Source organism: Hemicordylus capensis, chromosome 3, assembly GCF_027244095.1.
Source record: "Hemicordylus capensis ecotype Gifberg chromosome 3, rHemCap1.1.pri, whole genome shotgun sequence".
In the NCBI taxonomy this organism is placed as follows: Eukaryota; Metazoa; Chordata; class Lepidosauria; order Squamata; family Cordylidae; genus Hemicordylus; species Hemicordylus capensis.
The window spans coordinates 149733706-149761328 of NC_069659.1; the positions used below are offsets into that span (position 1 = coordinate 149733706).

Genomic DNA, 27623 nt, shown 5'->3' on the forward strand with positions numbered 1-27623 from the left:
GGCACTTCACACCGATTGTGTGAAGCGCCTCAGTGAGTTGTATCCAAAGAAAGTTAATCATGACTAAGTCCCATTGAAATGAATGGGACCTAAATGAGACAAGTTAGTCACAATTAATTTATTCAATGGTGCTTAATCGTGACTAACTTTCTGTAGATACAATCTGCTGACTGTCAGCTTTACATCTGATGGCAATGATTTTCACAGATCAGCCTGAATCAACATCTGTTTGGCTTGTTCTAAGCCACTTCAGTCAATTGTCAAGACTCTACTTTAAGCTTAACGACTTCCTAATCATCATCAGTCATCATCATCATCATCATCATCAATCATCATCATCACTTTGTGTACTCAGAAAGTACACAAAGCACATCATATATATTACCTTGACATAATTCTTACCACAATCCTGAAAGATAAGTAAGTATTATTATCCCCACATTGCAGCTGAGGGGACAATGAGGCGAGTCTCACGATCGGCGAGAACTGCCATAATGGGGTTTGCAGGGAGAGCGGGCTTAGCCCGCTCACCCCGCAAACGATCCCTGCTGCAGCCCTGGTCAGCCGAATCATCCACTCACACGACTGCCAGCTCCGTCACGGAGCTGGCGAGGGCTGTGGGGAATGGGGGCAGCACAGCCCCCAGAATTTCCAGCATGCTCTGTGTGAGCGTGCAGAGCATGCTGGAGAGACCCCCAAGCCGGGAGGCAGCTTTTTAGTCTCCTGGTCAGGGGTCTCCTCGTGAGTTGCCACGGCGTGGAGCTGCACCGCAGCAACACATGATCCGAAAGCCCGAGTTAGCGGAGTGCTCACTCCACTAAACTGGGCTTATGGGTGGGGTAGTTAAGCGGGTGACCCGCTTAGGAGAAACCAGGCTCTCCTGCGAGCCCGGTGGTTCTCACGGTCTGGCAAAATCGGGATAGGCTCCCTTACCTCGATTTTGGCAGACTGTGAAAATAGCCTCAATATGATACATCAGCAGAGGGTACAACTTGTGTCTGATATGCTATTCATTTCCCCCTTGATGTCTAATATGGCTCGTGAAGGTGTGACACACTAACTCCTGACACCAAGACAAAATAATCTCACTGTGCCAATGTCACCCAATGACAACCAGATAGTTATTCCTGGAGCAAACTAAAAGGCAAATTCAACACATATTCTAGTATAGTGTGACGTCAGTATTTTTATACTGGTGTAAATTTCTCAGACTTCAGAGCACAAGACTGTTTGCTACATATTTTCCATTCATTCCTTCAACTATGTAAGCGTATGTATGGCATTCTACTAGGTTTTTGTAATTTCTTTGACATTTAGAACTTCCTCTTCTGCTGGTTCAGGAGTTACTGCTTAAAAAGCTAAGTACATGCAAACTGAAGTTGTTTTCCCTGCTATAAAATCTGTTTTTCTGATTGAAAAACAAGAAAAGCCCTTGGAGAAGGTCTAACCTTTCTAAACCAAGAATGTTAGAAAAGGAATAACATGCTGGAGTTCTTATGCACTAGCCTCATAGTTACAAACAATGTATTACTATAAATAAGATACAAGAGATGAACATTCATCTCAAACCCTAAATCACTAGTGAGCCATCAAGCTAGATGCTTACTGATTGAAACTGGACATTTCCAAAAAGAGTGGGTAGAGGGTCCAATTTACCTCTTCTTAATGTCCAGTTTCAATCACTCCAATTTGGAGTTAAGAGCTCAGTACTACTATATAATAAGTAGAGGACACTTAGCATTCTGCGTGAAATCTGGCATGTTGAAAATATCTCTACTTTTTAAAGTATTTTGTTAGTGCTCAGTTGAGTGACTTTAATTTTTTTTTTTAAACCTATTTATCTCTGTCTAGTGGTCCGCATCCTGTCATCCCAACATTAAACCACAAAGAAAAAAGGAAGTGGCTGTGGCTTTGTTTTCACTTCCGATAAATCAAACAGACATTGCTACAGGGCAGAGTTATCCATAAAAGATACACAATTCAGCTAGAATTATCCAAGCTCAATTAAAACATGAAAAGGGAAGAAGTTAGAAACTGCTGTCCACACAATTATATCCTATGCATGTGAAACAAGATTGTTCCATCACCCCATGCAATGTTTCTTCCTTTGTTTTCTGTGAACAGACACCAGAAAACAAAACAAAAATTGTAGTTTAACACGTTCACCATGACTCAAAAGGTGCTTGCTATTAGTAAGAAACTTAAGCAACACCTTCGTTATCTCACCATCAGCTGTGGAGTGCTGTTTATTTCCAAACAAGTGACAGTTTGAAATCGTGATAACCAATAGGAACTCAACAGCCAGTATATGGCTCAACAGGACAGGAGGCAATCAAGTCTAGATCTCAATGTTAGTCAAAAGTCTATGTTACCAGACAGCCATCTGGAATTTAAGCTATGAGCTTGACAAAGACTGTTGCAGAGTCAGGCATTTGGTTCCAGGAGGAAAGCAGACCTCCAACTGGACTAAAACAACACAGGCGTGCAACCAGACCTGATGCACACAGCCTGGAAAGGCAAAACACCCTAGATCCTTGAATTCTTTGTGAAGCCAATTTCCATATGGAGCAAGCAGGGGTCTTGGACAACACAGTAACCATATCCTAAAATGCAATTAAGGCAATCTCCAAGTTAATTATTTGGCCCTATAGGTAATTGCACTCCCAGGCCCCAATAAAGACAAGACATGTATAGTTGGATGAACCAGGTCCATTTTTATTAATTTAGATAACACAAATCCTGAAGCGAGGCATGACAATTCAGAGTGCAGTTACCACAACTAAGGGGCAGTCTCACAAGGAGGACCGCCCAACCCCGGGCAACAGACTGGGTGTTAGTTCCACCTGGATGGAATCTGAACATCATAACAGCCAGGGGGTGAAACCCCACTGGGGGTAGGTCAGGCAGCCCCACCCACCCAGGCCACAAAACTCTTGAGTGTTGGGTGCCGGCCTGCCCTCCAGTAGCACAACCCTGCCCACTATAGTCGCATGAGAGCAGTGGGGAGCAACACAGTCCTAATTACCTCCTTCAATTTTTGAGCCTTTTTAGATTTACAACTGCTGCTAGGGGACTCCAGAAGGAAAACCCTATAATATTTGCTTTTAGACACATGGTATGTGTGTGACTTCTAATGTGGGAGTGTGATGGCATGGTCCTCCCTTTACTGTTCTGAAGCGTCACTGGTTGAGTAGCTACTTTTGCAGTCTCAAGCCCTGACTCCCTGAGCTGAAGTCCTAAGCTGAAATCACTATCTTTGGGTGGTTCCTCATGAGGGCTTTTGCAAGGAAACCCTTGGACCTTTGAGCTGAATCAATGGAACCTGAAATGGAAGTGCCGAGGCTAGGCCATTTCCTGTGTGGGCTTACTACAGGAAGCCTGAACCACATTGACTTGGAACCCTCATGCTCCCCTGATTGGCTATTGGAACACCAAGTGCCTTACCTTTTGGAACTTGATGCCAAGTTGGCAACCTGCTGCCTCTCCTTGCTGACTGCTTTGGCAGCACCCTTGTGGATAGGGCCCTTGCAATCTCCCTGATGAGATCTACTCCCCTGGCTAGTAGCACAGGTACAAAAGTTGCTCTTTACTCTTTCTCTCTTGCTCTTCTGTATGGTGTGCACAGATCAGTCAGACTGTGAACCAGTTCGCTGCGAACCAAGATGATTCGAGCGGTCTGATTGTGAACTGCTCCGAACTGAGCAGTTCAATTCATCAACCCGACCAGCCCAGCCAGTGGGTTCGACTAAACTGGTTCGGGGACATGTAGTTTGATCCAAATTTGATCCAAACCGCAGCAACCCTGCTCTTCTCTATTTCCCCCTTTCTCCCCTTTTATCTCTACCAATCACTAGGCTACCCAAACTTTCACTTGCTCCCTCTCCCCTCTTTTTCTCTCTCTACCTGGGAACTGCTTTCTTTCTTGTCACCACCAACATTGCCAATTACCTTTTTTCACATTGTGCCTTTGCTCTGTAACAAAATACAGAGCAGAGGCACAAAACCTTCTTGGATTTCAAAACTTCTCTCAGAGTCTGTCCATTCTTTTGAGATACTCTGACATGTCTCACCACCATCTGGACTGCATCTGTGTGAACTATTACATGCCTGCAAATTTAGTTCTGAGTTATTTTCCCATTTTGGTCTCAAAGGACTAGTGTACATGTGTATAGGATACATGGGTGTGAGCAAGTAATCTTTCCATTGCGTGGTAACCTTTGCATGGGACAGAGCACAATCTGAAAACAACATGTGACTTTCTTTTTAAAAAACTATTTTAGAAGTGTTTATTTTAGAAATCAACAATGATGACATTTAACTTCCTCAAACTCACGTGTGATGACATTCAATGATGACATTCAACTCTCTCAAACATCACTTGTGATGTGATACAAAAAAGTATCACATCACATCACTGTAGCCGCACCTCAACAGCAGCCCAAGGTATAGGATAGGTGGGCAATAAATTTAAAATAAGAACTAAAAAATTGCATTATAAAGTGTCAGAATTAACCTTACCAGGTGGTATTAAGGAAATCACATGAATAAAAAGTGTTAAATAATACTTTATTATACTGCCTTCTCTTTAGTTGAAGGAAGGGTAAAATATTAGTTAGGAGTTTAGATAACATATCTTAAGGAATAATTCTTTGAAAACAAGCCATGTATAAAATATTATGGAAATAAACACATTTCCATTATCTTTCATAAATGGCCTATGTTTCAAGGAATAATTGTCTGTCAAATTCTACCATTTACGGAACCACATATACTGGTTAATACCCAAATAAAGTTAGTAATGACTAAGTCCCACTGAAATTAATGGAATTTAAGTTAGTAATGACTAACTGGTCTCATTAATTTCAATGGTACTTACTCATGACTAACTTCTTTGGATACAACCCAATGAGGAGATTCACATGAGCAGCAGATACCAAACTAGGTTCTGTTGCTTGTGTGCAGGAAGGGGAGTCGTGCAGTTCCCTGCAGCAAACCCAACTAAATGCCCCCCCCTTAAACGAGGTTAACAGAGCGAGTGCTCCGTTAACCCCATTTTTGGGGTAGTGTGTCTGCCACGGCTGCTTGCAGTCACGGAGGACAGACTTGGGGAGAGGGGATGGGGGACCCCAGGAATGCATCACGCACCCGTGCGGTGCATTACTGGGGCTCTAGGAGTGGGGCACTGCACCCCGGCATTTCCCTTTGCCCGACTTCTGGAACTGCTGGACAAGCTACAGCTGGGCGCAGGAGCACCTGAGCAAAGCTGCCAGCCATGTGGGTGGGTGATCCACCCACCCAGCAATGGGCTAGTGATTGTCTGTGTGGAGAGAAGGTCAAACCTTATGGCTCTACACACTGATCGTGTGAAGAGCCTCATAGTCTCCAGACTATCTACAGAAGTAGAAACATGAATGACTGAACCATGAAGTTATTCTCTGATTTATCTCCAGCTGCTGGCACTTTTTATTCTATATATTTTTATTATTTATTTTTACATTTATATCCAGCTTTTCCTCCGAAGAGCTCAGAGCGGTGTACATGGTTGTGTTTATGCTCACAACAAATCTGTGAGGTAGGTTAGGTTGAGAGATACATGACTGGCCCAGAGTCACCTAGAGAAGTTTTATAAAATTCAAAGAATATCAGATTTTATTTAAAAATATTTCTAGGCATCAATCTCTACTTCCACGTAGTAAATAGTGACACAGGATGAGGTAATAAAGGACAGCCCTAAGGTTGTTTTCATGTTTCAATCTGCATAAAAAGATTCAGGTCAAAATGTAGCAAGTAGTTCTGATTTTTCAAAATGTCAATTTCTTCAGCTATTTACCATTGGAATGCAATCTTACATAGCTATTTACTCAAACTATGGCCATGGCTTGAATTCATATGGTACTAATTCCAGCCATGAGAATATATCCTTTGTCAGAAAAAACAACAACACACTGATCATATCTCAAATGTATACATTTCGTGTAAAATATGATTACTTGTGGGCACTTCACTTAAAAACCTAACAGCACATCACCCTAAGTAATTTCTTGGGGAGAAAAGAAGGGACTTTGGCTTTATAGTGGTAGCATCCTTGACATGAATGCTCAGGAAAGTACAACACTAGAGCAGTTCATAACATTTGGTGGTAAGGCTTATTTAGTTTCATTTATTTAAGATATCTTTAGGTGCTTTTCTATTTTAAAAAATTAACAACGCAGTAGGGCTGTGTGTTGTGTTGAGTACATGTTGAACCTCTCATGCCTTCTGTTGGGAGTTGCTGGAATGAATTCTGCCACAAGAGAAGGGAGACTCGAACAGTCAGAATTCTTGGGAACCAACCTTTGCTGTCATTGCAGAATTCTGTCAAAGCTCTGTCAGACCCCCATGCCTGCTTCCCTCCTCCTCCATCACCATCTTTGACTAGGTGGCAGCAAGGAATAGCATGTACACTGCTTAATATTCACTCTGGAAGGAGCACACATACGGGAAACTGTCTTATGGCTTCAGTTTAAAAGAAGTCTTTCCCATCCTTTAAAAAAATGTCCTTTATAGGTCCTGTGAGTGGCACAGATGCTTCTGGGACTGGTATGCTGCAGCCATGGGGATTCACAACCAACAAGGCCCTCTTGCCAGTCACCACCCACCTTACTTCCAAAAAAAGAGGTGCCCAGAGGAGGACTTCTGAAGATGACTTCAGTACCTGATAGGAATCTAAAGGAGCAGGCATTTCTTCAGGTAGAAATGAGTATGCACTAAAAAGCACTTTGCATTTTAATTCAAAGATGTATTTCAGCACAAGAAAGTTTTGAACGTGACTCCCTATAGACTCTTCAGAACGGAGGTTGAAGCCATGCCAAATATATAGTGTAATTGAATTAATCTGCTTTTGTCTCCAACACAAAGGAAGCGACGTCTGTCAAAGGATATCAAGGAAGACTGTTTCTCCACATCTGCCAAAATAACTAGTGTAGACATTTCCTTGTTTAAAAAAACAAAAATGAAAGCCTTAATTTTCCTGCCAATTCTTCCAAAAATATCTGCTATCAACCAGCTATTAAAAGAAAAACAATGAAAGAAGCCTTAGCCAAATATGACCTAAATAGCTAAATGAGACTAAAAATAAGTTGCTTAAATCAAAGTTATATTGCAGCAAAAAACAGAAAACAGCACAACAGTCAGTACAATAGTTAAGATAAAGATAGGAAATAAAGAAGAGTTAAACCTGACAATTTTAAACTCTGCCACCATTTGCTTATATCCATGCCTGTGGACCATGAATTCTGAATATATGCAGTTCTCTCAGTGATGGAGCTTCATGCATGCATGGGGCTCCTTTCCAGTTTTCAACAGGAAAGAGACTAACTCTACAGATCCCATCTGAACACTGAATTATAGTCATGAATTATATAAAATGCTGTGTCTTGAGAAGCACTGAAATTTAGTATTACCTTAAAGACAAAAAGGTTATTATTCACAGAAACCTTGTTACTGGTAACGAACGAAAGTGTATATCCAGAAAAGGTGAGGAAGCTCACTTTACTGCTTTAAAAGTTTTGAGTGGCTCATTCTCCTATGTTAAGAATCAGCAACTGGAGGTCACTGGGTCAAAACCAGCCCCCTAAGGAGCAGATGGTGCGTGTGGGGAAGAAGCACCTGTGGCAAAATGATCTGAGAAGAGCACTTTTGGGGGAGTAAGAAATTGGTGCGTTTGCCTGCCATGTCCACTCCTGTCCCTTCTAAAGCCCTCTGGCAAAACCAGTTGTCAACCAGGTCTCCAGCTCCCAGATTCAAAAAGTGTAGGGCAGATTCCAAGGAAGCAACAAGAGAGACCTGTCATGAGACACTACAAATGTGGCTATGGTGATGCAGTTCCAAGGAGGGAGAAGATCCTACAGAACATCCCTCAGCAACCAAGTCATGGCATTGCAGCCACAGTTTTTTCTTTATTTACTGCCATAGGTAAAGGATCAAGCATGCAACTTTTTCAGAGGCTCTCCATACACACATCTGTGGAACAGTTTGTTTAAAATTACCCTAAATCTAAAATATGCATAGCAGAGACAGACATGGAGATGACTGGTTGGGGAAGGAGAGAAGCACTGAAAGAAATGCTTCAAAGATTATTTCTCCCCCACTTCGCCTGCGTGTGTGTATGTATAAAAGAGGGCTCAATAAACATAGCTTGTGTGATTTAGTCCTTTGTAAATAAAGAAGTAAAATTTCATACTTGTTGGCAACTTTTCATTAGCTGGCATCAACTTGAGTTTGGTGCTGGTTTGGCACTGGATATTTCCTTCAAATTTCAAGTCTACAAAACTATAATAATAAGACACCAAAACCATGAACTAATCAGAGATTCTATTTTTAAGTATTTATTTGTGTTAAATGATGCATATACGTTAGGTATGCTATTCTAAAGAATTCTTTGTATAAGGGGAAGTAAAGTGAGGGGAAGAAATTAAATGTAGTTTCCAAGTTTAATTTAATTATGCCAGTGCTAGAAACTGACTCACTGTCTTTTAAAAACAATAAGCCTACCTACTTACGTTAAGCCTACTTTACTAGGGACAGTGGGCAGCATGAAGATAATTTCCACTTACACAAGAAGAAAGTTCTGCTCCCATAATGGGGAGGGGGTACTTTTGCTGATCCCCCTTTCTTCTGCTGACCCCTTCACCTCCTGAAAATATATCCCAGAGGATCAGAAGACCCTCAGGGCAAATTTGGGGGACAGAGGGGGCTGCAGAAGAAATAGGCATTGGTGACCAGTGTCCCCCTCTATTGAGCAAGCAGAAAAAGTCTGGATGGTGCTCAGTATCTATGGAACTTTAAACATATTCACGAGGGTGGCACAGTGATTGATTTGTTTCAGAGGCTAAGCTGGGAAGACAACACAGAACCAAAAAGCCGTTTCAGTTGGGGTGGGGGTTGCAACTTTTGGAATCAAAGTCCTGCTCCTGTGCCTTTAAAGCACCATGTTCTTATTGTGGGGAGGGAGATGTCTCCCTTCATTTATCTCATTTCAGTTACAACAATTGCTGTAATTTTCAAAGGAACAAGTTATAAATAAAATTAGAGGGTAGTTTTCAATTCTCTAGCACTATGCTGCAAAAAAAAAGTTTTCAGAGAGAAAACAAGAGAGAGAGAAATCCCCGTTCAGCCATGATACTAGCTGGGTGACTCTGGGCCAGTCACTTCTCTCTCAGCCTAACCTACTTCACAGGGTTGTTGTGAGGAGAAACTTAAGTATGTAGTACACTGCTCTGAGCTCCTTGGAGGAAGAGCAGGATATAAAATGTTAGTAATAATAATAATAATAATAATGATAATAATAATAGACTTCAGTAGAATTCTCTAGGGATGTGCACGAACCTGTTTGGAGACCCTTTTATGGGCCTCCGAACAGGTTCAAACACTGGCCGGTTTGAACGTTCGGAGGGGGTAGGGGTAGGACTTTAGGGGTGAGGTAGGGTGCACTTACCCCTCCCCCCGCTTTCCCCCCACCGGTGCTCAAGTTAGCTAAAATCCCTGGGGTGGCAGCATACCTCCCTGCTGCCCCATCTGCTTCTTTGGCCGGAAGTACCGGGTGCGTGCGCGCACGCTGGCCACGTGTGCACACATCACATGCGCACCCGCACACGTCAGATGTGTGTGTGCTCGTGATGTGCGCGCCCAGTACTTCTGGCCATTTCCGGCTGAAGAAGCAGAAGGGGCAGCAGGGAGGTACACTGCAGCCCCGAGGAATTTTACCTAACTCCAGCGCCAGTGGAGAGAAAGCGGGGAGATGGGTAGGTGCACCCTCCTCTGCCCTTAAAGTCCTACCACACTTCTTCGAGCCACCCCTGCCCAGTTCTGTGCACATCCCTAGAATTCTCCTGCCACTCTCTGTTTAACATAGCTCATTTTGCTATAATTGTTTGCTCACACTTGGTTTCCTCTCTCTTCTGCTGCATGAAGATAATGTTATATTACTTCCTGCAGCTCAGGTGGAAGAGGAATGCTGCAAGTCTATCAAACAGTAGAGGAGGAGAAAAGAGGCCTTGAAGAATATATCAAGGACAGTGAAGAAGATGCACTTCAAATGGTCAATAATGAGAAACTATTCAACACCAATGAAACAAAGCAGGCCTACAAGAAAGAACAAGTCAAGAACCGAGCAGAAAAATGGAAAAAGAAGCCACTGCATGGTCAATATTTGCACAATATAAGTCGAAAATCAGACATCACCAAGACCTACCTATGGCTTAAGAATGGCAACTTGAAGAAAGAAACAGAGGGTTTAATACTGGCTGCACAAGAACAGGCACTAAGAACAAATGCAATAAGAGCAAAAGTCGAAAAATCAACCACAAACAGCAAGTGCTGCCTTTGTAAAGAAGCAGATGAAACAGTGGACCACCTAATCAGCTGTTGTAAAAAGATTGCACAGACTGACTACAAACAAAGGCATGACAAAGTAGCAGGGATGATACACTGGAACATCTGCAAAAAATACAAGCTACCTGTAGCCAAAAATTGGTGGGACCATAAAATTGAAAAAGTTGAAGAAAATGAAGATGTAAAAATATTATGGGACTTCCAACTACAAACAGACAAACATCTGCCACACAATACACCAGATATAACTGTAGTCGAGAAGGAAGAAAAACAAGTTAAAATAATCGACATAGCAATATGAGGGGATAGCAGAATAGAAGAAAAAGAAATAGAAAAAATCACAAAATACAAAGATCTACAAATTGAAACTGAAAGGCTGTGGCAGAAAAAGACCAAAAAAATCCCAGTGGTCATTGGCGCCCTGGGTGCAGTTCCAAAAGACCTTGAAGAGCACCTCAACACCATAGGGGCCACAGAAATCACCATCAGCAATCACCATAAGCCAATTACAAAAAGCAGCTTTACTGGGAACAGCCTATATTCTGCGACGATATCTATAACAACAGCAACAACATTGAGAATAAAATTCTGACATCCCAGGTGCTTGGGAAGGACTCGGTGTCTGGATAAAACAAACCAGTCAATAACACCTGTCTGACTGTGTAAAATAATAATAATAATAATAATAATAATAATAATTTATCTGTATGAATTGGTTACATCTGCACAAGCTCATGCTTGAAAAGTGCTTAATTTTGTAGATAGAATCACCACAGCTCTATGCTCTGAATTTGTATAGTTGTGTTACTGCCTGCAGTGGTTTGCAAATAAGCTTATTTCCTCCTTACAACGTATTTTTCTCTGAATATACATACTTTGATACATAGTATGATAAAGCAGAGTACTTTTCAAAGGAAAAAGCTTATGTTAAAAAACATCATTTCTCCTCCAGCCCACAACAAAGCACAGGGAGTGTGTGTCACTAGGAGACATTATGTGAAACCAGGATGCAATCCTGCCTCCGCATGACATCTGAAATGGGCCTATAGGACCTGCTGTTGTGCACAAAATGACACAGACCACAAAGTTAATGAAATATTCTTATAGGGTTTTTTCTGACCAATGGATTACTTCATTTAAAAAAAAGAATTCTTAACACAAAAGCAGTGGCCATGCTCTTGGAAATTAAAACAATTCAATTTTATACAACAACATCTCCAATATGAACATCTCCAACATCTAAATATGCTATATTACGGTTCCATATGCTAAACTTTAATCTAACTTTCTTGGGTTGTTGAGCATGCTCAGTGGGGTTCTCTTTGTCTGGTGGGCTGAGCATGTCCCATGTTTCTTCTTCAGGTTATGATCTGTGAGCCACAGGATGGACACTGCCAAAAGACCATGCTCTTTTGAACTCCTTTGTTGATAAAAACAACACAGTTTGGACCAGACATGGTGGCTATACATTACACTGTTGACAAGGTGAAAGTATGAAAGCCTAAGGGACCAACATGGCTATTTTAGGGGCTATAAGAAAATTTGAAGAGACCCAGGAATGTTGGGTGCAGTAAACTGAGAGGCTCTCACAGTATTTTCTTGCTAATTATATTACTGAGGCCAGCATGAAATGTGCAATCCTGCTGAGCATTTGTGAAGCAAAGACTTATGGCCTGATCAGAAGTTTGGTAGCCCCTGAAAAGCTTACAGACAAATCTTTTGAAGACTTGATGGCTGTTGTAACTGATCATTTTCTTCCCAAGCCTTCTAAAATTATTCAGTTTTTTAAGTTCAACAGTTATGAACCAGGGATGTCCGTGGCTGTCTTTGTCGCCAAACTGCACCGCATCTCTGAGCAATTTGGGAGGTACTTTGAACACTATGCTAAGAGATCTGCTTGTGTGTGGCATTAATGAAGAAAGGATCCAAAGTTGCTTGTTAGCTGAACCTGTTTTAGATTATTAAAAGGTCTGAGAAATTGCAAAGGGCATGGAAGCGGCTACCCGCCATGTTTTGGAAATGGAGGGGGGGCAACCCCGTTCAGGCGGCTCAAGTCCTCAGTGCCCTGGTGCATAAGATATCAGATGCTGCACTGCCACCTCAGGTTTTTTCTGGTGATCAACGCCCTGCTCCAAGGAGGGTATCTTGTTTCCGCTGTGGGGAAAAAGGGTATCTAGGGTCTATGCAGCTTCTAGGGACCTGCTAGCTTCTGCCTGCAGCCAGGCAACAGCTTGTTAGACCATTCTGGCCCAGTCAAGGGTGGCCATCCACCCAGATTCCTCCCCCTCCCCCACCTCCCAGCATAGTTGCCGTCAGTTTTGTGTGTGGCCAGGCAATCCCTGGATGTTGATTTGTTCACCATCTGGTCGGGTAAGTGTCCCGCCCTGCTGGCATTGGGGGTAGAATCTTTACACTTACCCAATTCCAGGAATTAAAGATCTCTATACTACCCTAGCTGGTGGGAAAACATTCACCAAGATGTACTTGAGTGATGCATATCAACAGATCCCTCTGGATGACAGTTCCAAACCTTATGTGGCAATCAATACTCCTAAAGGACTGTTTTGCTAGTGGCTCTCGGCCTTGGGGCAAGCTGCCTGGGGTTGGAAGATCTTCCTGACATCTCTTCTATCAAGAAGTCAGCATATGTTGTTTGAATCCTGGTTTTGTTAAGTGGTTGGTTGTGGTTGGAGCTGTGGTTGGTTGGACTGAGGAATGTGCCTGGGAGAGCAGGAAAGTGGGGTTGGTGTGGGGGCAGCAATACCACTGGTAGAGGGCAGAGGGAGATATGGTGGTGGGAGTTGGGCTGGCCATTACAGGGGGAAACAGTCCAGGCAACTGAGGCCTGTTCCTTTTTCCAGCTCTTCTCCCAACCCTGAGACCCCTGGGAGCTCTGAGAACACTCCCTCGAGGATTAGGGTGCTGCTGCTGAATGCCAGGTTGGTTAATGCTAAAACATCTCTCATTCACCATCTGATTGTGGATGAGCATGCTGACCTAGTATGTGTGACAGAGACCTGGTTGGACGAGCTGGGTGGGGTTGGTCTCTCTCAGTTCTGTCCTCCAGGTTTCCTGAGTGGGCAGCAGCCCTGCCTGGAGGGTTGGGGAGGGGGCGTTGCGGTCATCTATCGAGAAACCCTCCCCATTTCCAGTTTCCTGGTCAGGCAATCTCAGAATTTTGAGTGTTTGTCCTTGAGGATGGGCCTCCGAGATAGGTTGGGGATTCTGCTGGTGTACTGACCACCCCACTGCACTTCAGTCTCCCTACCTGAGCTGGCAGGGGTGGTCTCAAGGTGGCCTTGGGGTGGTCTCAAGGTGGCCTTGGGTTCCGCCAAACATTGTTTTGGAGGATTTCAGTGTCCACGCTGAGGCCCCCCTAGTGGGTTCGACTTAGGATTTCATGGCCTCCATGACAACCATAGGCCAATCTCAGCTGGTATCGGGCCCTACCCACATGGCAGGACACACTCTGGATCTAGTTTTTGCCAACTGGGGAATAAATGATCTGGAGGTGGGAGAGTTTGAGATAATTCCCTTGTCATGGACAGATCATCATCTGGTGGGGTTTAGTTTGACTGCTCCGTCTGCCCTCTGCAGGGGTGGTGGAACGATTAGAATGGTCCACCCCCAGAGGCTTATGGATCTGCTTGGATTCCAGACGGCCCTCGGGGAGTTTCCAGTGTCCAGAGATAGTGACCCTGTTGAGGCCCTGGTTGATCTCTGGAATGGAGAGATGACTCAGGTTGTTGACACGGTTGCTCCTAAACGCCCTCTCTGGCTTGGTGGAGCCCATTCATCTCCTTGGTTTTCCTCGGAGCTTAGGGTGATGAAACAACTTGGACTATGGCTGGAACGAAGCTGGAGGAAGAGTCGTGCTGAATCCGATCGAACACGGGCTAGAGTCCATTTTAGGGACTACTCCGTGGCGGTGGGGGCGGCGAAGAAATGTTTTTTCTCCGCCTCCATTGCATCTGCTCAGTGCAGACAAACAGAGCTGTTTCGAGTGGCAAAAACATTGCTCCACACATCCCCCCAGATAATGGGGGAGGAATCATTTACAGCCCATTGTGATCATTTTGCTTGCCACTTTGCAGATAAAGTCACTCACATCCGTGCTGACCTGGACTCCAGTGTTTTGGCAGTTCCGGCAGATGTGCCTTTGGTACCATCTGGTCCCACTGTGTTGGATTCTTTTCAGCTGGTGCGGCCTGAGGATGTGGACAAGATCCTGGGCAGTATGCAAGTGACATTGTGCGCTCTTGACCCTTGCCCTTCATGACTAATAAAAGCTGCCAGGGAGGGTACAGGCAGATGGTTGGAGGTGATCATTAATGCTTCATTAAGAGAAGGCAGGATGCCATCGTGCCTCAGGGAGGCGGTGATAAGACCACTATTAAAAAAGCCCTCCCTTGATCCCTCCAACCTGGACAACTATAGACCTGTATCTAACTTGCCCTTTTTGGGCAAGGTGATAGAGTGTGTGGTGGCATCCCAGCTGCAGAGGGTCTTGGATGATACGGATTATCTGGACCCTTTTCAATCTGGCTTCTGCCCCGGATATGGGACTAAAACTGCCTTGGTCGCTCAAATAGATGACCTTCGCCAGGAGCTAGACAGAGGGAGTGCGTCCCTGTTGGTTCTGCTGGACCTCTCAGCAGCATTCGATACCATCGACCATGGTATCCTTCTGGACCGCCTCTTGAGTATGGGAACTGGAGGTACTGTGTTGGAGTGGCTCCATTCCTTTCTTGGGGGGAGGTGGTCCAGAAGGTGGTGCTGGGGGACTACTGTTTGGCCCCGTGGCCATTGGCCTGTGGGGTCCCACAGGGTTCGATTTTGTCCCCCATGCTGTTTAACATCTACATGAAGCCGCTGGGAGAGGTCATCCGGAGACTTGGACTGAGTTGTCAGCAATAAGCAGATGACACTCAGCTCTGTCTCTCCTTGTCACCTGATCCTAGGGAGGCGGTGGATGTCCTGAATTGGGGATTGGAGGCCGTGATAGGCTGGATGTGGGCTAATAAATTGAGACTGAATCCAGACAAGACGGAGGTACTGTTGGTCAGTAAGAGAGCCAATCGGGATGAGGAGATTTTACCGGTTCTGGATGGGGTTGCACTCCCCTTGAAGGAGCAAGTACACAGCTTGGGGGTAGTACTGGACCTGGCTCTGCTTTTGGAAGCTCAGGTGGAGGCAGTGGCCAGGGGTGACTTTGCACCGCTTCGGCTAGTGTGTCAGCTGCGTCCCTTTCTCAAGAAGGCAGGTCGGGCTACAGTTACCCATGCCTTAGTTACATCACAACCTGATTACTGCAATGCGCTCTATGTGGGGCTGCCCTGGAAGAATATCCAGAAACTGCAGCTTGTATAAAATGCAGCAGCTAGGGTTCTATCTGGAACTGCCTGGTGTGATCACATCACACCTATTTTGAAAGAGCTGCACTGGTTACCAGTGTGTTTGCGGGTCCAATTCAAGGTGTTGGTTTTGACATTTAAAGCCCTTAACAGTTTGGGCCTGGGATACCTGAGGGACCGCCTGCTACCAAGGGTTTCTGCCCGCTTGACAAGATGATCTGAGGGGGCTCTGCTCCGGGTGCTGACAATGAGGGAGGCTTGGTTATTGTGCACGCAGGACAGGGCCTTCTCTGTTGTTGCCCCCAGGCTTTGGAATGCTCTCCCAGTGGCCATTTGCTCCTCGGGCTCCGTCACAGTTTTTAGAAAGCTGGTTAAATCTTGGTTTTTTATCCAGGCCTTTACATGATTGTTTTATTGCTGCTTCTGTGTGTTTTTATCCATGTATAGTTTTCTGTGTTTGTATATTATATTTTTTAATATCAGATTTGTTTTTATATTTTTAGCTAAATACTTTTAACTCATTTTTATTATGTGTTTTAACTTTTGTAAACAGCCTTAGGATTGTTTTTACTGAAATAAATAAAATTGCTTGCTGTTTGCCATTTCAGTGGCCCCAGGCATTTTCGAGAGGACTATGGATACTTTATTCCAGGGCATGTCTCACATTTGTATATACTTGGATGATATTTTGGTAACCAGGGAGATGGAGGTGGAACATTTGCAAAACTTAGACAAGGTGATGACCAAGCTCCTGTTGTCTGGAGTGGGTCTCAAGAGAGACAAATGCATTTCCCAGTCCCCAGAAGAATCCACAGAATGGATGCAGCAGGGTTACACCCAGCTGAGGAAAAGATAAGGGCCATAACTGAGGCACCACCCCCAAGTTCCATGTCTGAACTGAAGTCATTCCTGGGCTTACTGAATTATTACAGTAAATTCCTGTCAAATTTGTCAATAAATAAATAAATAATTTATTATTTCTCTGTGTAAACCACCCTGAGCCATTTTTGGTAGGGTGGTATGAAAATCGAATAAAGAATGAAAGAAAGAAAATGAAACCTAGCTCTGTTGCATGTCCTTTTGCATACTGGTATTAAATTCTAGTGGGGGCCAGGATAAGCAGCTGCCTTCTCAGAAGCCAAGCAGCTATCAACGTCTTCTACCCTAATAATAATAATAATTATTATTATTAATAGACTGGACCCAGGCAGAGCTTGAGATGCTAGATCGTAAGACCAGGAAAATCATGACCATCAATCATGCTCTACACCCCCGCAGTGATGTAGATAGCCTATATCTCCCTCGCAGCTCAGGTGGAAGAGGAATGCTGCAAGTCCATCAAACAGTAGAGGAGGAGAAAAGAGGCCTTGAAGAATATATCACGGACAGTCAAGAAGATGCACTTCAAATGGTCAATAACGCGAAACTATTCAACACCAATGAAACAAAGCAGGCCTACAAGAAAGAACAAGTCAAGAACCGAGCAGAAAAATGGGGGGGGGAGCCCCTGCATGGTCAATATTTGCACAATATAACCAGAAAATCAAACATCACCAAGACCTGGCAATGGCTTAAAAATGGCAACTTGAAGAAAGAAACGGAGGGTTTAATACTGGCTGCACAAGAACAGGCACTAAGAACAAATGCAATAAGAGCAAAAGTTGAAAAACCAACAACAAACAGCAAGTGCCGTCTTTGTAAAGAAGCAGATGAAACAGTGGACCACCTAATCAGCTGTTGTAAAAAGATTGCACAGACTGACTACAAACAAAGGCATGACAAGGTAGCAGGGGTGATACACTGGAACATCTGCAAAAAATACAAGCTACCTGTAGCCAAAAATTGGTGGGACCATAAAATTGAAAAAGTTGAAGAAAATGAAGATGTAAAAATATTATGGGACTACCGACTACAACCACACAAACATCTGCCACACAATTCACCAGATATAACTGTAGTCAAGAAAAAAGAAAAACAAGTTAAAATAATTGACATAGCAATAGCAGGGGATAGCAGAATAGAAGAAAAAGAAATAGAAAAAATAACAAAATATAAAGATCTACAAATTGAAATTGAAAGGCTGTGGCAGAAGACCAAAAATAATCCCAGTGGTAATTGGCGCCCTAGGTGCAATTCCAAAACAACTTGAAGAGCACCTCAACACCATAGGGGCCACAGAAATCACCATCAGCCAATTACAAAAAACAACGTTATTGGGAACAGCCTATATTCTGCGACAATATCTATAATAACAGCAACAACATTGATAATAAAATTCTGGCATCCCAGGTCCTTGGGAAGGACTCGATGTCTGGATAAAACAAACCAGTCAATAACACCTGTCTGACTGTGTAAATAAATAAATAAATAATAAAAGAACTTGCTTTGTCTTGTGATGCTTTGCCATATGGTATGGGGGCAGTGTTGGTCCATAAAAAGCTGGATGGTTTGGAGCTTCCCACTAGTTATATGTCTAGAAAATTGGTTCCAACAGAAAATAAATATTCACAGTTGGAGCATGAAGGGCTAGCAGCAGTTTGGGGGACAAAAAAATGCCCATTCGTTTCTGTTTGGCAGACATTTTGTCCATCGCTCAGACCACAAACCACTGCTGGGTCTATTTGGAGAAGATAAGCCGGTGCGTTCACTGGTTTCACCCAGGATCCAAAGATGGGCTTTGACACTGTCAGCTTATGATTACCATTTTGAATATAAACCAAGGCCATGGGGCACGGTGATACCCTTTGTAGACTTCCTCTGCCAGCTATGACCAAAGTTGTACCTCAGCCTATGGAAACTGTCCTCCTTATTGAGATGAGGTCCACTGTTTCTATGAATGCGGATAGAATCCAGCAAGAGACTAGTGCAGGTCCTCTTTGTCCAAAGTTTGGAGGATGGTGCCTGCAGGATAGGGATGTGCACGAACCTTTTTCAGCATTCTATTCCTAGAACGCCAAACAGGTTCGGAACACCAGCTTTCGAACCAGTTCAAACGCGGAGACGAGGGCTCCTTTAAGGGATGGAGAGGGTGCTCTTATCTCCCTTTCCCCCCTCTGGCACTGCTGTAAACACTGCTGGCATGGGGCGGCTGTATTCCCTTTTGCCACCCAGGTCAGTGTAATAGCAGAAGTGGTGGGCACGCATCATAACACCTCCACTTCCGGTATTACACTGAGCGGGGTGGCAAGAGGGAATACAGCCACCCCGCACTAGTGGTATTTACAACAGTGCTGGACGGGGTGGTAAGAGCACCCTCCCCACACCTTCCCCTGCCTGCCTCTCGGGTGTGCACCCCTATTGCAAGATAGACAGACATGGGGACACTGCCCTACAATTGTACTGGCAAAGATGAGATTCCTTGATTGTTCAGGAGGGGTGTTTGCTCACAAGTTCACAATTAGTTATTCCCTCAAATTACCAACCTGAAGTTCTGACATTGTTGCATGAAGGACACCTGGGTATTGTGCACACAAAGGCATTAGCCCACAGTTATGTTTGGTGGCCTGCCAAACATAACTTCAGTCATAGTCAGACAGTGTGGTAAGTAAGGTGCCCTTACTTCTCTGGGAATGGTCGCAGTACCCTTGGTCAAGGCTTTAAATAGATTATGCTGGACCTTTTCTGGGCAAAATGTTCCTCATCATAGTTGATGCCCATTCCAAATGGAGTGAAGCCCACCCCATGACTTTGTCTACAGCTGAAGCCACAATTGATAAGACACTGCCTTACTTTTTCTATTTTTGTATTGCCTGAGTCTAATTCTCTTGGGTTGTTGAGCATGCTCAATGCGGTTCTCTTTGTCTGGTGGGCTGAGCATGCTCAATGTGTTTCTTCTTCAGTTTGTGATCTGTGAGCCACAAGATGGACACTGCTTGCAGAGAGTGCTCTTGTGAACTCCTTTGTTAATAAAAACACTGTTTGGACCAAACGTGATGACTGTACATTACAGAAAGTTCTAGTGATCTATCATCCTCTAGCATTTCCTATTTTTCTTGCAATTCTCAATGGGGTGAATGAGGCACCACCTATTACTTACTTTATCATCATGACTAAAAACTCAGTCTTCATGCTGTATTACAACTACTGGGTACATGTTTGGGGTGCATGCTACTACTGGTACATGCACTAAAATATTCTGGAACGTTCCCTTTGCATTAGTTCCTGCCAGTTTAGCATGAGAGATGCCTACAGAAAAACTATAATGAGTGTATGTGTCCTATGTGTGCTATGTTTTCCTTTAAAGGTAGCTCAAAATGAGGATATGAGCACAAGGACTGTGCATGTATTGCAGTGACCCTCTTTTTACCTATTCCAAGGAGCCAGAATGTTAAAAGCATTTGAGTGCATGCTATATCTATGCAATTGTCTACCCAACCATGATTATAGTGTTTACAGACTCAACCATAGTAATGAATATACAAATACATATTCAGATCTGAAAATCTGACCATACTCTAATGGTAATGTCTACTATAACCATTAGATAAGATACATAATATACAAGTGGGAACTCACAGCAAGATGTTGCAGTGTATTCCCTAACAGGAACAGGAAAGGTCACTGAACATAGATCCTTGTCAGGCTGTTTGTGGGTTTTTTTGTTCAAATACAGGGGTTCTCAGGCTTGGGTTCCCAGATGATGTTGGACTACAACTCCCAGCATCCCTAGCCACAGTGGATAAAGACCACTGTGCCCAGCCAATGATAGGAGGTCATCCAGAGACCTAAGTTTGAGGACCCCTGTTTGAATAAAAATCAGTTTACTAATTTACAAACTAATATATTTATTTATATCTGAAGAGTTCCAGATACCACTACCTTTTTTTTAAAAAGGGCAAACTATTTTGCTTCCAAAATGTCAAGGGATGACCCAACTTCAGCATATGATAAATGTAACTTTAGTCATTGCTATCTGTGGCAAAATACTATTTTGCTTTGATTTAAATCTATAAGCAGCTTTCCTTCTTAAATAGATATCCTAAGTGGGGTGTAGTATAGCATAAATACCATGAACAAAAGAACAGGTACACAGGAGGGGGCTCTTTCAAATAATGGGGAAAAACAAGAGCCTACATAAAAACTTCACTTATCCCCAAAATTGTAATCTCTGGTGCCTTTTCTGATTTCTGTTACAAAAGAAGATGCAACTGCCTGCCATGGGATGCTGTTGCACAGGAGACACTGGGAGATATATATATATATATATATATATATATATATATATATATGTATATATATATATATATATATATATATATATATACACACACACACACACACACACACACACACACACACACACACACACACACTGAACTTGTGATCAGTTCTTCATTCACCAGAAGGAGGAAAGAGTCTCTCATGTGATCTGGAAAAAATATTAAGTGAGTACATAAAATATTTCTGACTCTTTCAGCAAGGAAACTATGATGTAATTCTTTAGAACAGTTTTAAGGGACTTTCCAGGCCGTAAGAAAGTGTGTGCAAGGATCCTGGGATGCACACCATGAAGTAGGGTTCAACCTGTATGGTGCTGTTCAGCTGGATGATGCATGGTCCCACTGGCAACAGTGTGAAGAACTTGCTGTGGGTGAAGTCAGCTGTTGAGCTGGCGTTAATTCCTGCTGCTGTCTGGGTCTCTGCTGAATAATCTACTTGCATTCTCATCTGCCAAGAAAGGGGGTACAGGAGTGCCAGAGAGTGGGCTCCTTGGCTGGAGCCTGCACCTTGTAGGCTACACAGACCTTTTGCTCAGGGAACACACAGTGTCCATCTACGGCTGAATTCTCTGCATGTTTACTTAGAAGTAAACCCTGTTGTATTAAATAGAACTTACTCCTAAGTAAGTGTGAATATGATTGCAGCCTCAGTTATTGTGGTAATTCCAGGCCTTTACTCAGCTTGTTACAACCACTGCAGGGCAATCACATTTGTCCCAAACTCAAAGTACAAAACTGAGATGGTGGGAAGCCTGCTTCTTCTCTTTTTTATTCTTCTCCTTCTCCTTCTCCGTTTTATTGAATTTTATTGTTTCATCTTGTTGTTAAACATTCTGGGGTCTTAAGACGAAGAGCAGTATATAAATATAAATAAAATGCTCCTCCCCAGAATCTGATGCTGTGCTAATTCTTAATCTTCATTAAGTATTTATTTATCTATCAAATTAATACACCACCCGATATATGTATCTTTAGACAATGTACACAATGTACACAATTTAAAACACAACAAATACACAGAGTAAAACCAATTAAAACAATTTCACAAGATACAAAAGTTAAAACAATTTCATGGGATGAAAACAATTAAGCAGTTTAAAATTTATTTAAGTTAAAAGCCTGAGAAAACAGATGTGTCTTGAGGGTCTTCCTAAAAGCAATGAGAGACGGAGATGCTCTTATTTTGACAGGGCGCATATTCCAAAGCCCTGGGGCAGTCATAGAGAAGGCCCGGTCCCGAGTCTCCACAAAACGGGCTGGTGGCAACCATAACCATACCTCCCCGGATGATTCTAATAGGCGGCATTAGTGTGGAGAACCATAAGTGTTATGGGAACTTATTGGGAAGTGTCTGTGACACAATGAGTAACTTTGTACATTGGGTTATACAGATTCCATGCAGGTCTTGTCATTTGTTGTGAATACAGGAAAGGGACCAGCATTGACACTCTATGGAATTTAGATGGACATTAGTCTTACATGCAACCTCCATAGTGACTTTATACACAAGTTCAGTTGGATTCTAAAGGTTTGTTAAAGAGAATGTTCTGTATTGCACTTAAGGTTTCTATTTAATTTTTTGTAAAAAAAATAAAGTGAAATTACAAATATATGTGTGTCTGTGCATTGCGATTTTGTCAGTTATCACTGATGACAAACACTAGCCAGTAGAACTCTCTGATGCACAAACACATTTCAGACTGCATTCACAAAAGCAATTAATGTATTATCTGATGGAAAGACTACATTTTCTCAGGTACCAAATACTAAGTTAAGGTGCTTGAAAAATATAATCTGTGCAATGAAATATCTGTGCAATCACTAAGGAAGGATGTATGTAAAGCCTATGAGAAACAAAGGTACATTTGCTGTTGAAGAAAAAACTTGACTGCACTGAAAGACCTTAAATATCACAATATTCATTTGAATCATTTCAGAATATTCTTTGTGCAAGATAAAGTGAAATATACATGATTATAGTTGTGATACCACCCTTGCATGCTTCATTGTATTCATATCTATTGTCTTTAAGTTTAAATTATTGGCAGCATTTATGAACCAAATTGTTGCCAAATTCACCCTCCTTTCTGGTATTAGAACCATGAGATGAAAACAAACCTGGGCTAGGCACATGAGAATATTTAAGAGGCGTACAGGTGGATGGGATAAGGGGGAAACACATGCCAGCTTGTAGAAGAGAGAGGTTTGTAAGGGCAGGGAATAGATTGGGCATTTGGGGTGAGTATGGGGAGCTGCTAAACAATTGCTTGTGAGACAAAGAACTGTGCTACACAGTTCCCCACCCCCAGTTACCGGTTTCAGCATATAGAGATATAGATTAGATAGATAGATAGATAGATAGATAGATAGATAGATAGATAGATAGATAGATACATCAAAACTTTATGAGTTAAAGAACAAATGTGTGCTTTGAAATATAACACATCGAAGAGAATAATAGCAGTAATAAAGTAATAATACTTACCAGTCCACTTAAAGCTACAATCCAGATATAAGACCCAGAAGTTAAAAGCTACAAGACAAAAACGTGAAGTTTAAAATAGGAATTAGATTATGCAAATATTATTTTCCAATTAACTACTACTATAATATATAAAAAATAAAGTAGCTGGCATGAACAAAAAATTGATAGATCTGTACAAGTAGGAAAATAATGCAGAGACAGAAGGAAATCCAGAGTACAATAGCAGAAAAGACCCTGAGTCACAAACAAGATTTACCAATTAAATTAAAAGAGTTTGGGATTATGTCACTATAGTGATGGGGTGGTTTGAGTCCATCTAGATGAGAATAAAAAAAATGTAACCAGTACAACTGAATAAGCATACTCCAATCTGCTGAGATTTTCATGCTGTTAAATACAACTGGATTAGACCCAGGATTTTCTCCATAGTCTCTTAATAAAAACCAATTATTATTTCTATAAGAGGAGCAAAATGACTTTAATTAGCCATCGATTTACCCTAAAAGACAGCTTTTTACGTGAAATATATAGCAAGAAGTTATGAAGCTAGAATAAGCAATCATTGATAAACTAGTTTATGAACAAAATGCTCCCCATCTCTATTCTTTAAAACAGCAATGAGCATCGCAATGAAGCTGCAGATAGATCAAGCATGCTGGGATACTTAAACCAAGAATGGCCAGTATTAAAAGAGCTAAAAGTCTGCCTAAGTAGTGCAGGAGAGGCAAGCATGAGTAATAATCTGAAACTGGCATATTCAACTTCGAGCTCTAAAACCCAGAAAATGAACAGGTGCATATTTTGGCAATTTCCACTGGCACTGCATTTTTGGACTTGCCAAAAGTGTACATGCGAAGCACTTCTTACAATTTTGCATACTTTTTCTTTTGTAAATAACAGGATAGCACGTGCACCTTTTTCAGTCTTTTTAGATCTTTGTCTGGTTAAACCTTGATCTAAGGAACACACCCTGATGTATGCTCAGACTTAATCTACTTTTGTACTGTATTGTTTGTATTGACATTGTTAACATTTTGTATTGTTTTGTTTGTATTGACATTGTTAACTGAATTCCAGCAAATGCTTTGAATGTGTGTCAAATGCTGGACAGTCTGAAGGAAAGAAGCATTTTCAAGTGTCAAAACCACATCATTCAGCAAGATCTCTGCTGCTGACAGACTAATAGATCCTTGTGATGAACTGTTTAACGGTACTCCTATCAGCTTGCCATGATAAGAAGGAAAAGTTAATAAGGCAAACAGAATGTAAGATAACTGTCTAGCTGCAAGGTTAGTAGTTATTGCCCTAGCTGTCAGAGGAAAATGCTTAACCAAAATAGCAGACTTCATATAAACCTTACTTTATTTTTCCTAGAAGTTGGAAATAAATCTGAGTAACTGCTAGATCGTATATTTCAAGAAAAATACTTTATACTTTCAGAAAACAGTCATTTTTGTTTCTCTGATCCCACAGTTGTTGGTGCAAACTCAAATGTGTCTTACACCTGGCAACGGTCAAGCTAATTTAGTCTGCATAAAAACTTCTGCACTTCATCTCAGTTAACTGAAGACTTTGAGGTTTTCCCCTCCCACTTCATTTTGCTTAACATTCAACCTGAAGAAGAATTCTGGAGAACCTGAAAGCTTGTTCAATACTTTGAGATATTTTAGTTGGTCCTAATCAAAGTATTACCCTACTATGGACTTGTTTTCGCATGTTAATTAGGAAAAATAAATAATTCAAGGTCAGGTTGAGGCAATACAGGTAGTACACTCAAGTTCATTACTGAGGGTGTTGTCCTTAGATCAAGGTTTAACCAGACCAACACAGAAGATAAGCCTCCTAGTACTGATATGTTCATGGCCAACCCAGGTTATTCGCTAAGGTTAGTCCCTATTCAAACTCTAAAGGTTTCTAGTTCCTGCAGGGTTCCAGTTCTGTAACCGATTTTGTCACCGACTTCCATCTTTCACACTTGCAACATGCATACTGGTTTACTGCATACAGTGTTGACAGAATTAGTGCCCATCTCCAGTACATTCTACTATAGCAACACGCAATATAATATTTACTGGAAGTTTTCAATTTTAATTATCTGCCTTACAGTTTAGGAGTAAACAAAGCATGTGCTACCTGTTAGAATTTTCAAACAATGTACACTGCCAAGAAAATGAAAAGCAAACAAATCAACACATACAACCCCAGCTATAGAGGCAAAGGGGCACCTTTTAATGTGGTAATTCTCTTTACTGAGCAGGGGGAGAGTAACTGGCCCTATCCACCCCCAGCACTGTACCTCCAGTGACTGTTGCTGGTGTCTATCTTATGTTTCTTTTTAGATTGTGAGCCCTTTGAGAACAGGGATCCCTCTTATTTATTTATTATTTCTCTGTGTAAACTGCCCTGAGCCATTTTTGGAAGGGCGGTATAGAAATAGAATAGAATAAAATAAATAAAATAAATACTGTACCTGCAGACCCAATATATAGACCAGCGTCTTGTTTGTGATAGAAAATTGGCCTAGAATGTGTGTCACCTGCACTCTTGGAATGGAGCAATAAAATGGTACAAAAAGAGCAAACACAGGGCCCAAGCTGTTGAGACAAAACACAAATGCATATTAGGGGTCAACAGAACTCTCTCTCTCTCCAAATGAATTCTGAATAATGCAACCATATCGTGCTGCTTTTCAAAATGAAAATACTAGATGACAGTCTCAAAAAATTTACTCAAGGAAGTCCCATTGGAATTAAAAGGACAAGTTAGACATGAGTAACTTTCCCTCTTAATTTTAATGGAACTTCTTCAAGTAAATTTTGTCAGTCATTATGCCTAATGTACTTACACCAGAATTCTAATAGAGATCCCACCCACCCCCGCCCCACATCACATTAGCATTAGGCATACCCTGGCAAAATAAACATCACAATGAAAATGCAGAGGGTGAGGAAAGGGCCCTTGATTGCATCCAACCTGCCTCACATGCATTCAGAGGTACACCTAGGTAATTTTGGAGCCTCAATCTAAAGGCCTTTGTAGCCCCACCCCCACAGCTCACAAATTAAGCATCATCATGCTCAACCAGGCACCCATACCACCTGGGACAGACTAAAGAGGATTTAGCCCCTGGGGCTGTGGAGGCCTTGGACTTAGGTCCCAAAGTCCAGGGGTAAGAGCACCTATACATGCATTATTTATATTTCTAAATCAATTTTAATCCAAAGTTTGAAAAATAATGTCCCGAAAAAAATAGCAAGTAGTCACTGATAAACTAGTTTCTGAACAGAATGTTGTTAACAAAACTTAGATAACTATAAATACATTAACAATATAAATAAAAGGATCATGAGAGGCTCAAAGTTTGTCTACTAATCTAACACTTATAAAGACTCAAGATCACCCATTTTGAGTCTTTGTAGATAATAAAATGGAACAATACCATTCACTGTGCAATCTTAAAACATACTTTACATAAAACTTATTTTATGTGGTACAGTCAAACCCAGTTACTTTGTCAATAATTTTTCACGTTTGACCTGTTCTTACTAATGCTCTAATGTGTGTCCATGACATAACACCCTATGCCCTCTTCAAAATGGCTGACCCAGGGCTGGGTCCCACTGCAGAAGCAATGCAGGCAGGGTGCTGCCACCAGGTCTGCCACCAGGGGCACCCTTGGCGTACTCTCCCTGGCTGGCTGGTGCCCACTTCCCAGCTGCTGACTCTGCTGCCAGGAACAGTTTTGGATTTAGCACCAGGGACAGTCTTGGATTTAACCCACTGTAGGGTGCTTGCTCTGCTGCCAGAGGCACTTTGGAGCTCCCTGAATGTCAATTGACTGGTGCCGTTGTATCTCTCTATTTCTGCAGGGAATTCCATGGCAGCAGGGAGAGTCAGCTACACTACCGCCTTTAAATGGAAAGGTAGCAACTTGTAGCAGCAACCGATCAGCAAGCTGTGAATTTGGGATGAATGAGGGAAACACACCCTGGAGGCGGGCACACGATAGCTAGAGATCTCCAAGACCAACCTGGTAGGCAGAGGCAGCCCCTTGCTGGCTCTGCTAACAGGGCCAGCCTTGGAATCGTCCTGGGAGCCAAGTGCCTTGTTCCACTGTAAAGTGTACCAATGAGTGACTTTCGACTCCTGGTGACCACAGAGCCATGTGGTTGTCTTTGGTAGAATACAGGAGGG

At 42.4% G+C, this 27623-nt stretch overlaps 1 protein-coding gene across 3 annotated transcripts in view; it reads right to left on the reverse strand.

The window, feature by feature from the left end:
- UBAC2 (UBA domain containing 2) overlaps positions 1-27623 on the reverse strand; it is a 145455-nt gene that overhangs the window by 34546 nt on the left and 83286 nt on the right. For all 3 annotated transcript variants that reach the window (XM_053307706.1, XM_053307705.1, XM_053307707.1), the window contains exons 5-6: positions 25900-26023; positions 23430-23477 (exon numbers count right to left, since the gene is read on the reverse strand). In XM_053307706.1, coding sequence (XP_053163681.1) covers positions 23430-23477; positions 25900-26023 — 172 coding nt within the window. The remainder of the gene's footprint in view (positions 1-23429; positions 23478-25899; positions 26024-27623) is intronic.